At 43.3% G+C, this 13,398-nt stretch overlaps 1 protein-coding gene across 4 annotated transcripts in view; it reads right to left on the minus strand.

The window, feature by feature from the left end:
* ppp2r5d (protein phosphatase 2, regulatory subunit B', delta) overlaps nucleotides 1-13,398 on the minus strand; it is a 210,524-nt gene that overhangs the window by 55,950 nt on the left and 141,176 nt on the right. For all 4 annotated transcript variants that reach the window (XM_080193089.1, XM_080193088.1, XM_080193087.1 and 1 more), the window contains 2 exons: nucleotides 9,467-9,575; nucleotides 4,300-4,353 (listed from right to left, as the gene is read on the minus strand). In XM_080193089.1, coding sequence (XP_080049215.1) covers nucleotides 4,300-4,353; nucleotides 9,467-9,575 — 163 coding nt within the window. The remainder of the gene's footprint in view (nucleotides 1-4,299; nucleotides 4,354-9,466; nucleotides 9,576-13,398) is intronic.

A 13,398-nucleotide genomic window follows, 5' to 3' on the forward strand; every position in this document is an offset into this window, starting at 1 on the left:
GATTAAATTATGAGGGGCTGGATAGACTGGGACTTTTTCCCCTGGAGCGTAGAGGCTTAGGGGTGCTCTTGTAGAGGTTTATAAAATAACGAGGAGCATAGATGATGTAGTCAACACCTTTTCCCAAAGGTAGGGGAGTCTAAAACTAGAGCGCATAGGTTTAAGATGAGAGGGGAGAGATACGAAAGGGTCCAGAGGGGCATTTTTTTTCCCCCCACAGAGGGCAGTGAGTGTCTGGAACAAGCTGCCAGAGGTATTAGTAGAGGCAGATACAATTTTGTCTTTTAAAAAACATTTGGACAGTTACATGGTTAAGATGGTATAGAGGGATATGGGCCAAATGTGGGCACTTGAGGCTAGCTTAGTGTCAGAAACTGGGCGGCATGGACAAGTTGGGCCAAAGGGCCTGTTTCCACGCTGTAAACCCCAATGACTCTATATTTAGCTTCTGCATTAATAATTAAGCTAAGATATAGAGGAGAGACTCATTTCCTCAACACCGATGCCCCACAAGGCTGTGTCCTCAGCCCCTTACTATACTCCTTATATACCTATGACTGTGTGGCCAAATTCCCCTCCAATTTGATTTTCAAGTTTGCTGACGACACCACCATAATGAGTCGGATCTCAAACAACGAGGAGACAGAGTACAGGAAAGAGAAGGGGAATTTGATGAACTGTTGCGGCAACAATAATCTTTCCCTCAATATTAGCAAAACGAAGGAGACTGTCATCGACTTCAGGAAGCGTAGTGGAGAACATGCCCCCGTCTACATCAATGGGGGTGAAGTGGAAATAGAACATAGAACATTACAGCGCAGAACAGGCCCTTTGGCCCACGATGTTGCGCCGACCAGTTAAAAAACAATGACCCTCTAACCTAAACCAAACCCTTACCATCCATAAACCTATCCACGGATCTCTTAAACGCCCCCAAACTAGGTGCATTTACAACTGCAGCAGGCAGGGCATTCCAATCCCTCACCACCCTCTGGGTAAAGAACCTACCCCTGACATCCGTCCTATAACTACCACCCCTTAATTTAAAGCCATGCCCCCTCGTGCTAGCTTTCTCCATCCGAGGAAAAAGGCTATCACTGTCCACCCTATCTAAACCTCTAATCATCTTATATGTTTCAATAAGGTCCCCTCGTAGCTGCCTTCTTTCTAACGAAAACAACCTCAAATCCCTCAGTCTCTCCTCATAGGACCTCCCCTCCATACCAGGCAACATCCTGGTAAACCTCCTCTGCACCCTCTCCAAAGCCTCCACATCCTTCCTATAATGTGGGGACCAGAACTGCACACAATACTCCAAGTGCGGACGCACCAGAGTTGTGTACAGTTGCAACATGACGCTGCGGCTCCTAAATTCAATCCCCCTACCAATAAACGCCAAGACACCGTACGCCTTCCTAACAACCCTATCTATTTGATTCCCAACTTTCAGGGATCTATGTACACATACACCTAGATTCCTCTGTTCATCCACACTATTCAGAGTCCTCCCATTAGCCCTATACGCTACACATCTGTTATTCCTGCCAAAGTGAATTACCTCACACTTTTCCGCATTAAACTCCATCCTCCACCTCTCGGCCCAGCTCTGCGACTTATCCAAGTCTCCCTGTAGACTAAGACACCCTTCCTCACTATCTACCACACTTCCGACTTTGGTGTCATCAGCAAATTTACCAATCCACCCAACTATACCCTCATCCAGATCATTTATAAAAATTACAAACAGCAGTGGCCCCAAAACAGATCCCTGAGGCACATCACTCGTAACTGAACTCCATGTCGAATACTTACCATCAACCACCACCCTCTGTCTCCTATCCGCCAGCCAATTCCTAATCCAATTTCCTAAATCACCCTCAAATCCCATACATCTGCAATTTCTGCAGAAGCCTTCCATGGTGAACCTTATCAAACGCCTTACTAAAGTCTATATATACACCACGTCAACTGCCTTACCCCCATCCACCTCTTTGGTCACTTTCTCAAAAAACTCAATAAGGTTAGTAAGGCACGACCTACCCTCCACAAAACCATGCTGACTATCTCTAATCATTTCATTACTCTCCAAATAACTATAAATCCTATCCCTAATAATTTTTTCTAAAACCTTGCCCACAACAGAAGAAAGACTCACCGGTCTATAATTCCCGGGAAGTCTCTGTTCCCCTTCTTAAACAACGGGACAACATTCGCTAACCTCCAATCTTCTGGCACTATACCGGTGACCAACGACGACCTGAAGATCAGAGCCAGAGGCTCTGCAATCGCCTCCCAGAGAATCCTAGGGTAAATCCCGTCCGGCCCAGGGGACTTATCTATTTTCAAACCCTCAAGAATAACTAGCACATCCTCCTTATCAACTGCAATACTGTCCAGTTTACAACCCTGTAACCCAGTGTTCTCCACAGCTACATTTATGTCCCCCTGCGTGAACACTGAAGAGAAATATTGGTTCAATGCCTCTCCAATCTCTTCCAGTTCCACACATAAATTCCCACTGCTGTCTCTAACTGGCCCTAATCTTGCCCTAACCAACCTTTTGTTCTTAACATATCTATAGAACGCCTTAGGATTCTCCTTAATCCTATCAGCCAAAGTCTTCTCATGTCCTCTTTTAGCCCTTCTTAACTCTCTCTTTAACTCCCTCCTAGCCAATCTAAAGCTTTCTAGTGCACAACCTGAGCCCTCAAGTCGCATCCGGACATAAGCCTCCTTTTTCTTTTTAACCAGTGAACCAACTTTCCTAGTGCACCACGGTTCCCTAGCTCGACCAATTCCTCCTTGCCTGACAGGGACATACATATCAAGGACTCGCAGTAGCTGCTCCTTGAAAAAACTCCACATTTCGGACGTTCCCAGACCCTGTAGTCTCCTAGTCCAACCTATGCTTCCTAATTCTCTCCTATGGTCGAGAGCTTCAAGTTTCTAAGTGCCCAGATCACCAACAGCCTGTTCTGGCCAATCCATGCCAACACTATAGTTAAGAAAGCCCACCAACACTTGTATTTTCGCAGGAGGCTACGGAAATTTGGCATGCCCGCTACACTTTACGTCAACTTTTAGAGATGCACCATAGAAAACACCCTTTCTGGTTGTTTCACAGCTTGATATGCCTCCTGCTCTGTCCAAGACCGCAAAAAACTACAAAGGGTTGTGAACGAAGCCCAGTCCATCACACGAACCGGCCTCCCATCCATTGATTCTTCCCATTGCCTCAGAAAAGCAGCTAGCATTATTGAAGACCCCATGCACCTTGGACATTCTCTCTTCCACCTTCCATCTGGAAAAAAAATACCAAAGTCTGAGGTCACGTACCAACTGATTCAAGAACAGCTTATTCCCTGCTGCTGTCAGACTTTTGAATGGACCTACCTTGCATTCAGTTGATCTTTCTCTCCACCCTTGCTATGACTGTAACACTACATTCTGCACTTCCTCCTTTCCTTCTGTCCTATGTACAGTATGCTTTGTCTGTATAGCACACAAGGAATAATACTTTTCACTGTATGTTAATACATGTGACAATAATAAATCAAATCAAAAATGAAATTAATGTAGTGGTGGAGGGGAGGAGGGATGGCAGTGGGAGAAAATCACAAATCATTTTCTTTCAACTGCCCGGCAAGCCCCAAGGTCATTTTGAGGGAAGCAAAATGGAGAAATTCAGCATGTCTACTAAAATTCTCACCAATTTTTCCAGATGCACCACAGAAAGCATCCTTTCTGGTTGTATCACAATTTGGTATGGCTCCTGCTTTGCCCAAGAATGCACAGAACCACAAACGGTTGTGAATATAGCCCAGTCCATCACTCAAACCAGCCTCTATCCACTGACTCCATCTACACTTCCCACATCCTCAGGAAAGCAGCCAGCATAATCAAGGCCATCGCACACCCTGCACATATTCTCTTCCAACTTCTCCCGTGGGGAACTAAAATACAAAGTGCTGATATCACATACCAACCAACTCAAGAACAGCTTCTCCCATCAGACTTTTGAATGGACCTACCTTATATTCAGGTGTTCTTTCTCTATATTGTAGCTACAACTGTAACACTACAATCTGCATCCTCTTCTTTCCTTCTCCCCAATGTATAGTACGTTTTGTCCATATAGTGTGCAAGAAACAATTTTCACTGCTTCCCAATATATGTGACAGTAACAAATCAAATCAAAACAGGTCAATTTAGAGAGCGTGCAAGACAAGGTCATCCAGTTTCGGGTTGTTGCAAAGAAAACATGCAAAGAATAGAAGACACGAATTGCTTTCTACTCACTGGCTCTGTAAGGCTGCTGTCTTTCTCAAGGAACTGCACCACACAGTAGGCCAGCTGCAGAGACAGAAAGCAGACCACATTAGTCAACTCCCAAGCAAAGCCTACCTTTTATTAGTGGTTCAAGAAGATGGCTCACCACCATCTTCTAAAGGGCAATTCGGGTTGGGCAATAAATGCTGGCCGGCCAGCAATGCCCATTTCCTGTAAATCAATAAAAAAAACTGTATCAAATGCCTTTTGAAAATCCACGTGCACCTCATCAATAGTGTGGCTTTTATCAGGAGCATATTAAAAAAATTAAACGTTAACTGCAGGAAGAGAAACTGGCCTTTTAGCCCATTGAGCCTGTTCTCTGCCATTCAATGACCAAAGCCTGTTCTCTGCCATTCAATGACCAACTGCAGATCAGTTAGTTTGACTTCAGTGATAGGGAAACCATAGTGTGGGATAAAAATCAATAGTCACTTGGACAAGTGCAATTAATTAATAATTAAGGAAAGCCAGCATTGCTCCATTAAGAGAAAGGCATGTTTAACTAATTTGCTGGAGATTGTTGAGGAAGTAACATAGAAGATTGATAAAAGCAACATTATTGATGTGGTCCATCCTTAATTGCCCTTCAGAAGATGGTGGTGAGCCACCTTCTTGAACAACTGCAGACCCTTAAGTGTGGGTACATCGACAATGCATTAAGGAGGAAATTCCAAGATTTTGACCCAGTGACACTGAAAAATGGGGCAATAAATTTCCAAGTGAGGATGGTAAGTGACTTGGAGTGTACCTTCAGGTGATGGTTGCAGCCAACAGCAACAAGAATGGTTAAGAGCTACAAACAAGCATGCTGGGATTTTTGATCGAGTTAAACCCTGATACAGGTCAGGAAATGTTGAAGCAAGTCAGAACCTGCGTTGATGATTGTTTGGACAGGTGCCAGACAAACTGGAGCCGCTGATTACTGCCATATATGGTTAGGCTGTGAAACATGCAATTTGATATAAATATTTGGGAATTATTAATGAGTAACTCTATTGGTCATAATTGGACATTGTGATCAGTTTCTTTTTTTAAATATAGCATCCCTACAGTGTGAAATCAAACTGTAAAACTGTACATATTCTCAGGCATTCAGCCCGAGCTGGAATTAACAGTGTAGTAGTCTCTTGTGACAGCAAGGGCTCAGGTGGATGAACTGACAGAGGGGAATTGACAAATAATTGCAAATAAATTGAGTGTGACAAACCAACAGCAGAATTTGTTAAGTGAAATTAGGTTGGGGGAATATGGATAAACTCTGCGAGTCAGGCTCGAGGGGTATTTTGTGAGTCTCTTGTGTACAGTGGGTCAGAGTGATTGAGCAGGAATTTGGTGAAAGCTGGACCCCTATACTGGTTGCCTCCTGTGTACCTTAGAATAAGTCTAAAGAGTTAAGTGTAGAGAATGGCAGACTGTCAAGAATGGGGGATAATAAGAAAGTATCTAAATTAAAAGTGGCCCAAGTAGGCTGAGCACTGTAGTAAATTGGTACTGGGTCCAAGCTGTTGGAAGTAGCGCGTAGAATGCTTCTAGAGAAGTGTGCTTTAAACTTAGAAAGGCTGTAGCAATAGCCAGTTGCTCAGAATAGTTTGCTTTCTCTGACTCTTTTCCTCAAAGTTAAAAAGACGAGTTCGAAAATATGAGGCAGGAGAATAAACAGTTACGTGAAAAGGTGGTAGAACAGGAGCAAAGGAGTCAGATGTATTGTTGCACATGGGTCAATTTCAAACACTGAGAAAACTTTTCAGGAAGTGCAGCATGCAAACAGTGACCATGTTGTGGCCAAAAGGGCTTTGACCAAGCTGAAAAGTGCATGAACTTACACACTTCAGCGAAAGTCCTGCATCAAGTCAGCAGAAAAAATAGAATTTTTGGGGCTGACAGCGTCAGCAGGAGATTGCCAAGACTGAAATCCTAGCCATCCGCACAAAAGGGATGACATCTTATTTGGGACAATCAAGTCTGAGGGAGACAGTGATTACAGAATGGAAGGTGGGGGAGGGAAGCTAGAATAGGACGCCTGACTGTACGTCACATGCGGCGATGACTGGGGACACCCACCTCCTATCATTAATTCCTCAGAACCTGACCCTGCTCTGATGAATCCTGTGATTATTAGTTGCAAGGAAGGTGATGATGACCCAAATATAGTCACCTACACAAATCCACTTTGGTAGCCTATTTAGGGGAAATAGCTAAAAAGATCCCCACTTTTGAGTCCACTGCAGATCCTTGTGTTTTTTGAAAGCACTCATCAGCAGAGGATTTTACACAGCTCAATGATATGGAAGAGGTAAAATTAATGTTAATATGTGTAAGGCCTGTGATCAATTCTGCTTTACCTGCTCCCCAGGGCGAGGGGAATTGGAAGCTATGAGGGAAGCTCAATTAACCAGAGTGGATTATAACAGAGGGAATCCAGAAGGAGGTTTAACTAAGTGTAGACAAAGGAAAGGGGAGCATCCCAACTGTGTATGCTACTCATTCATGGACTCATTTTACTCACGTTTTGGGGAGATGGATTATACAAGGTTGGATAGACAAGGCCTTTCTAGTTAGAAGAGACCCCTAGTAACGCACACTTCGGAAAAGGGAAAGGCAGCTTGTGAGAATTTACACAGATGTTACACATACTGGGTGTTAAAGTGAATGGAATGAGTTTGGGAGAAGAAAGTTCAAGAGGCAGATAAAGGCGAAGCAATTAAAAGTGGGAAAATGATTCCCGTAAAAGGACCAAATTCTGGTCTGGTGAGGAGAAATGGAGGTGGTAGAGGAAGAGGGAATGGTGTTAATCCTTGGGATTTTCCAACTCTCTATACAGTGCATGTGGATAAAGGTAGAGGAAAACTACAACAGCACACAAGGCCAATATTATTGTGGTAAAATGAGTCATTTTGCCCAGGAATGTAGAGCGCCTTCCCAGTGCACAAAGAGACATGGACACCGAGTTTTTCCATGACACGGACAGGGACAATGTGCCCAGCCACTAGGGGGAACAGTGCAGCAGGTGGTGGAGATGGCTTCTCCTTATCCACCAGTCCTGAAGGCATGAATATGTCAAGCTTCTTCAGTATGGATGCAAAATGTTAGGTGGGATAGTGTAGGAAGACTCATGGTAGAGGGCGAGGTGGCAGGCCACCCCACTGAATTCCTATGGAATATGGGGGGTTCCCGCATTACCTTTAACACATCCATAGATATTGGTTTATCTTGATGAAACATTATTTTGAGTGGTTTACAGGACATTTACAAGGAGGCTTTGAAATGGACCGGACAGAGTTTAAGTTGGGGCACGTAGTCTGTAACCAGCCAGCTATATTAATGTGTCTTGCCTGAAGACAACACAGTGACAAGCACTGTTGCCTCTCAGTTCATGCCCGGGTTCAATTCTGGCCTTGAATGACTGTGTGGAGTTTGCACATTATCTCTGTCAGTATGGGTTTTCCTCCCACGGTCCAAAGGTGTGTAGGTTAGATGGATTAGCTATGGGAAATGTGTAGGGTTATGGGGCAGGGAAAAGGGCCTGGATAAGATACTCTGTTAGGGAATTGGGGCAGATTTGATGCGCCAAATGGCCTTTTCTACACTGTGGGGATTCTACGAACGGCAGAGCACATTTTGGGTTGCAATTTTATGAGCAGATGTAATCTGTCTTTTGATCCGCTGAATTGTTCCATCTGGCAGATGTGAATGAAGCATCAATAGAGATCACTACAGGGACTTATGCAGTCAGGGTCTGTACAGTTGGGGAATTTTGGCTTAAACCTGCCAATATGTTTGATGATTTAACAATACAAGAGATTATTGCTAAACATGCAGCTGCATTTGCGATGCATAAGCATTACTGTCGGTCAAATGACAGGAGAAGTAATCATAGAGGGCACTGACCCAAAAACTCAAAGGCAGTACAGTTTCCTAAAGCCAGCTGAAGGGGAGTTTGTGAAAGTAATCACACGTCTGCAGCAACAGGGAGATTTACAACTGGTCGCTTCCACAAACAATTCACCAATTTGGCCAGTTAGGAAACCGGATATTTTTTGGAGAGTGGTAATTGATTATGTAGAGTTAAATAAAATGACTCAATTATTAGGTCTGTCATATGAGGACACAAAGTCGGTTAGGATTATATTCACTGGAGTTCAGTAGAATGACAGGGGATCTCATTGAAACTGCTAAAATTCTAACAGGGTTAGACTGGGGAGATTCAGAAAGAATGTTCCTGGTGGCAGAGGGAGTTCAGAACTAGGAGTTATAGTTTGAGGATAAGGGGTCAAACTTTTAGAACTGAGGTGAGAAGAAATTTCTTCACCCAAGTGGTGATGCATGTATGGAATTCACTAGTTGTCCATATCTGGAGTACTATTTACAGTATGGGTTTCCTTATTTAAGGATGGATGCAAATACATTAGAACCCTTTCAAAAAACCTTTAGAGTAATAATAGGAATGGCAGGTTGTCATCAAAGGAAAGTTTGGACATGCTGACTTGACTGAAACATAAAAAGATCCTGAGGGGTCTGGACAACATGAATGTGGAGAGGATGTTTCCTCTTGTTGGAGAATTTTTTCTCTCAATCTTTGGAAATCTGAAAAGGAAGGAGATTCTTGAATATTTTTAAGACAGAGCTAGGTAGATTTTTGATAAGAAAGTAGGTGAAAGATTATTGAGGGGTAGGTGGGAATATGGAACTGCAATTAGAATAAAATCAGCCATGATCTTATTGGATAGCAGGGCAGGCTCAAAGAGATGAATGACCTACACATGCTCCTAATTCATATGTTTGTACATTTATCTTCTAGCTACTATGAGTGTTTCAGGGAACGTGGGGCCTGGCTATGAAAAATAAGGAATCTGATATTCCTTTAGTTCTAGTCAAAGTCTTCAAGTCACTAACCAGACACTGGTAACCATTTGCTAACTGTTCAATATTCTCTCGTTATACTCTGGTATTGGCTGTTACAATGAAACCCTGTTGACACCCCCAACACCATCTTTGCTCAGCAGCATATCTAACTGTATAGCCCACCACTACCAAACAGCCCCTTCCCCCAAAATCAAGCCAAAGTCACAAATCAGTCCTTGAAAATATTCTGTTGCAAGAATGAGTCCCTCCGAGTAGGTGAAATATTCCTTACCTGTGGGTGGTAAACACTGAGACTTTTCACCTTGTGCAATGGTAGTAGTACTCTAATTAGGAACATTTTATGTTCTTCTTTCAAAGGTAATGCAAACCCATTGATAATACTGTACAAGGAAAGAAGAGTGCAGAGAAATTAAAACTGTAGACAATTAACAGGAGTGTACAAAATTCCACTGGCTATAAATTATTCATTGATATTAGAGTATCATTGAGCTCTTTAGAACATAGAACATTACAGCGCAGTACAGGCCCTTTGGCCCTCGATGTTGCGCCGACCAGTGGAACCAATCTAATGACTCTCTAACCTGAACTATTCCAATGTTATCCATATGCCTATCCACTGACCATTTGAACGCCCTTAAAGTTGGCGAGTCCACAACTGCTGCAGGCAGGGCATTTGAGTAAAGAACCTACCGCTGACATCCATCCTATAATTATCACCCCTCAATTTAAAGCTATGTCCCCTCGTGTTAGCCATCACCATCCGAGGAAAAAGGCTCTCACTGTCCACCCTATCTAATCCTCTGATCATCCTGTATGTCTCAATTAGGTCACCTCGTAACCTTCTTCTCTCTAACGAAAATAACGTCAAGTCCCTCAACCTTTCCTCACAAGACCTTCCCACCATACCAGGCAACATCCTGGTAAACCTCCTCTGCACCCTTTCCAATGCCTCCACATCCTTCTTATAATGCGGCGACCAGAACTGTACGCAATACTCTAAGTGCGGCCACACCAGAGTTTTGTACAGTTGCAACATGACCTCACAGCTCCGAAATTCAATTCCTCTACCAATAAAAGCTAACACGCCATATGCCTTCTTAACAACCTTATCAGCCTGGGTGCCAACTTTCAGGGATCTATGCACATGTACACCGAGATCTCTCTGCTCATCCACACTACCAAGAGTCCTTCCATTCGCCCTATATTCTGTACTCCTGTTACTCTTACCAAAGTGAATCACCTCACACTTTTCTGCATTAAACTCCATTTGCCATCTTTCAGCCCAGCTCTGCAGCTTATCTATGTCCCTCTGCAAACTGTAACATCCATCTGCACTGTCTACAACTCCTCCCATTTTGATGTCATCAGCAAATTTACTAACCCATCCTTCTACACCCTCATCTAGGTCATTTATAAAAATGACAAACAGAGGTGGCCCCAAAACAGATCCCTGAGGTACATCACTTGTAACTGAACCAGGTTGAATATTTCCCATCAACCACCACCCTCTGTCTTCTATCCTTATCCTTAATTTCCAGGATGGTCTCTACTCCCCTTCTTGAACAAGGGCACAACATCTGCTATCCTCCAGTCTTCCAGCACTATACCTATAGCCAACGACGACATGAAGATCAAAGCCAAAGGCTCTGCAATCTCCTCCCTAGCCTCCCAGAGAATCCTAGGGTAAATCCCATCCAGCCCAGGGGACTTACCTATTTTCATACCCTCAAGAATTGCTAACACCTCCTCCTCATGCACCTCAATCCCATCTAGTCCAAAAGCCTTACCTCAATATTCTCCTTGACTACACTGACTTTGTCCTGCATGAATACTGACAAAAAATACTCATTTAGTGTCTCTCCTCTCTCTTCAGGCTCCATGCACAATTTCCCACTACTGTCTCTGACTGGCCCTAATCTTGCCCTAACCAATCTTTTATTCTTGACATACCTACAGAAAGCTTTAGTGTTCTCCTTGATCCTATCCACTAAAGTCTTCTCCTGTCCTCTTCTAGCTCTCTCTTTAGCTCCTTCCTGGCTAATTTGTAACTCTCCAGTGCCCTAAGCTTTCTTGTCTCATTTTTACATAAGCCTCCTTCTTCCTCTTCACAAGAGATTCAACTTCTTTAGTACACCATGGTTCCCTTGCTCAACCACTTCCTCCCTGCCTGACAAGTACATATTTATCAAGGACTTGCAGTAGCTGCACCTTGAATAAGCTCCACATTTTAGCTTTTCCCATCCCCTGCAGTTTCCTACTCCAACCAATGTATCCTAAATCTCACCTAATAGCCTCATACTTACCTTTTCCCCAACTATAACTTCTGCCCTTCGGTATATGCCTACCCCTTTCCATCACTAAGGTAAACGTAACCGAATTGTGGTCACTATCACCGAAGTGCTCACCCACCTCCAAGTCTAACACCTGGTCTGGTTCATTACCCAGTACCAAATCCAATGTGGCTTCACCTCCTGTTGGCCTATCTACATACTGTGTAAGGAAACCTTCCTGCATACATTGGACAAAAACTGACCCCTCTAACGTACTTGAGCTTTAGTTTTTCAAATCGATATTTGTAAAGTTAAAGTCTCCCATAACAACTACCCTGTTACTTTCGCACCTATCCAGGATCATCTGTAGGTGATTTTTATTTGGTCAAACAATTCCCACTGAGGCTACCTAGTCCACCTTCTACTGTCGAGGTGGTGGCAGCGGCATGATGCAGCCATAAATTGAGTTGTTGACCAATCATAATTCAATACTAACAATTGGTGTACAACAGATCCAGAAATGATGCATGAGAAAATCCTGCTACTGAGGAACCACAATTCCAAAGTCACCCACTTCTCTGAATGTGTCATATCAATATATAAACCATACACAACATAGATTAAAGGCCTCACAAATAATTAGACAAATAATTTATTTTAGGGGGACACAGTCAAAGTGGTAATGTCATGTTGAATCTAATGCTTTGGAGGACAGTTTTGAATTCCACCATAACAGCTACTGGTGGAATTTACATTTAATTAATAAAATCTGGAATATAAAGCTAGTCTCAGTAACGGTGGCCATTAAACCATTACAGTCATGAAAACCCAGCTGATGCACGAATGACCTTTGGGGAAGGAAATCTGTTATCCTTACCTGGTCTGGCCTACACGTAACTCCAAAACCATAGCAATGTGGTTGACTCTTCACTGCCCTCTGAAATTGCCAATCAAGCCACTCAGCTGAAGGGCTGTAAATGTTGGCCAAACTCTCAGCAGATGAAGCTACAGCTACTCCTCTGCTGCCCAAGGAAGGCAGGCACTCAGAATGCTGACACAGAACCTGTAGCACTATGAACTATAGTAGAGTTTGCAAATAAAAGAAAATCTGGTGAAAGGACACCCGCCTCTGCTGACTTGTTTCAAGACTCACTAGTCTATAGTTCCCTGGTTTATCTCTACAGCTCTTCTTAAATAGCAGAACCACATTAGCTGTTCTCCAGTTCTCTGGTACCACCCCCAGAGAGGAATTAAAAATCTCCGCCCTTATCTCCCACAGCAGCTTGGGACACAATTCATCTGCACTTGGGAGATGTATCCACTTTTAAACCTGCCAACACCTCTAATACCTTGTCTTTCCCAATATCAATTTGCTCAAGAATCTCAGTCCTTCTCCCTCAATTCCAACCTTTATCTTCATTCTCTTGGATGCAGGCAGGTGTGAAGTATTTGCTTAACACTCTACCAAGCTCCTATGCCTCCACCCATAGATTACTTGCTTGGTCCCTGCTCTTTTCCTGGTTATCCTCATCCCATTGATACACTTAAAGAATATCTTGATTTTCTTGACTTTTACCAGCCAGAGCTTTCCCATATCTCCTCCATACTCGCTGAATTGCTTTAATCTCCACACTGCATTGTGCTTCATTAATGTCTCCACTGATTCACTTTCTTTGTACCTGCTAAAAGCCTTTTTCCTTTCGTTGCATCTGGTCATTCATGGTTCTCTCGGTTTGTTTCTCCTTCCCATCACCCTAGAGGGAACATGCTGGGCCTGTGCCCTCTGCATTTCCTTCTGAACGCTCCTCACTATTCATCTGCAGCTTGCTCCATAAGTATCTGTTCCCAGTCTACCTTGACCAGATCTTGCCTTATTTTACTAAGATCAACTCTCCCTCAATCCAAAACGTTTTTTGCAACTTGTCTACTTGTG

The sequence above is a fragment of the Carcharhinus amblyrhynchos genome, chromosome 7, assembly GCF_965287045.1.
Source record: "Carcharhinus amblyrhynchos chromosome 7, sCarAmb.v2.hapA, whole genome shotgun sequence".
In the NCBI taxonomy this organism is placed as follows: Eukaryota; Metazoa; Chordata; class Chondrichthyes; order Carcharhiniformes; family Carcharhinidae; genus Carcharhinus; species Carcharhinus amblyrhynchos.